Raw genomic sequence first — 1832 nt, 5'->3', positions numbered from 1 at the left:
CTAAGTTGTTTCGTATTAAATTATGCTGCCGTAGTCTGAGGAACGCCATGTTATCGAGAAGGGATTGGCTTGCCAAGGAAAGCTGTACCTGTACAGGATCAACAAAGGCATACCCGCTACCAGAACTCTTCCAAGCTAGGCGCGGTTGGTTAAAGTCACCCAGCAAGACTAGTTTTCCTATATCGCTAAACTTTCTGCTGATTTCAGAGACAGCATCAATATGAAGCATCACAAAGTTAATGTCTCGGCTTTTATCTGGTGGCAAGTACAGAACACCAATGAAAAGTGGCAGTGGCTCTATGGCGATTTTTACCCATAGATGCTCAATGTTATCGGCAGCCGTGAGCTGGACAACAGATGACGCATATAACCGCTTTACGGCTATGAGCACGCCTCCGCCCGATTGACGCTGGCTGTTAGAGGCACAACGATCAACACGATAAACGCAAAAATCGTTGTTGAAGAGCTTACTACTTCACAATCAAATGATTTTGAGGAGCTAAGAAGCGCAGATTGCTACTTGTATATGATGTGGGATGATTCTCAATCTATTCATCAATATTAAATGAATTAAAATAATTTGAATGGAACTAGTTTTATTTTCGAGAAGTAAGCGTAGCAACGACAGGCGGTAACAGAATGGAATTACATAAGATATGAGATCACAATCGGCAAATTCTAATGATGATGCGAATACAGATTCGAGTTCGCATAGCTGCTGGCATGTCCATGACCATGGTCACCGTACGATGACCCTCCACCAAAACCGCCCTCGTGATGATGACCGTACACCTGCGGGTGATGGGCATGGCCAACACGCTTCACATGCGCCTGGAATCCATTGTGTTTGTCAGAGGAGTATTCCACAATTCGCTCAGTACCATCGGGCTCATGCAACGAATACTGTCCCTTCACAACATCTCCATCACGATGCTCCCATTGGTTTTTGTGATCTCCGGTCTTATGATCCTTGACCCCGTATTCAAACTTGTACTTCGGGTAGGCGTAGTAATCTTTGTGTTCATGGCCGCCGTAACCTCCTTCCCATTGGGCGGAAACAGCCACCACTGCCAAAGCAACTAGGACTAGAACAAACTAAACAAGACAACTGTTTTGATATTCGAATAAAACTTAAAATAAAATAAATTACTCTAAACATTTTAAAAAACTTAGCAGATCTGTTTGATCGAAGCACTCGCTGAGAACTGATACCCAACTGTTCTGCTGAGCGCTAATTTATACAAAACTCAGTCTAGTCTTTTTACTGTCCTTTAGTCACTGAGACCAGGTTTGTTATGCCGGCGGACTTATGTTGATCGTGTAGTTTCGAAATTACTGCGTTCATTCAGCTTTCACCAATCAAGTGTGCGGCCTCCGAGTAGGAAGCTGCTACCGTGAAATTCTGCTTCAAAGTTGTACCCTGCAGTCTCCTACAACCTGTCACTTAAGGTAGAGAATGATCGCCCAACCCTTCACGAGTAGAGAAAAAAAACAATTTTCCAAAAATTTACGCCTTGCGCTGTGCTTGGACATAGGAATATGCATAGCAGCATTGGTTTACACAACCAATGCCACCCGCCGTAGACTAATCGTATTACATTAGTCGATCATTTGTCAACTTTTCGACATTCATAATTGAAATATGTAAAAATCGCTCAACCGGCAAAACAGCTACATGTGAAAACGAATGGAAAACAGCGAAAATAATTCATAATGACCTACTGTCAGTAGAGTTGAATCGTTTGTGGTTTTCTCTGAGGGAGTTACTGTGGTCGGACCGCGTGGGTGGACAAAACGAAGGATGAAATTGGTATCTGCAGACTTGAGGCACT

At 43.3% G+C, this 1832-nt stretch overlaps 1 protein-coding gene across 1 annotated transcript; it reads right to left on the bottom strand.

Moving 5' to 3' along the window:
• Positions 1–592: 592 nt before the first annotated feature.
• LOC129721320 (adult-specific cuticular protein ACP-20-like) lies at positions 593–1195 on the bottom strand. The gene is made up of 2 exons (XM_055673758.1): positions 1151–1195; positions 593–1095 (listed from the first exon to the last, which is right to left on the bottom strand). Exons 1-2 carry the CDS (start codon positions 1157–1159, stop codon positions 679–681), a joined length of 426 nt encoding a protein of 141 aa, XP_055529733.1. The 5' UTR covers positions 1160–1195; the 3' UTR covers positions 593–678.
• Between the last annotated feature and the right edge of the window lie 637 nt (positions 1196–1832).

This window comes from Wyeomyia smithii, chromosome 2 (assembly GCF_029784165.1).
Source record: "Wyeomyia smithii strain HCP4-BCI-WySm-NY-G18 chromosome 2, ASM2978416v1, whole genome shotgun sequence".
NCBI classification, from domain to species: domain Eukaryota; kingdom Metazoa; phylum Arthropoda; class Insecta; order Diptera; family Culicidae; genus Wyeomyia; species Wyeomyia smithii.
Note: the sequence above shows the minus strand (reverse complement) of the source record. Positions and strands in the feature narration are given on the sequence as shown.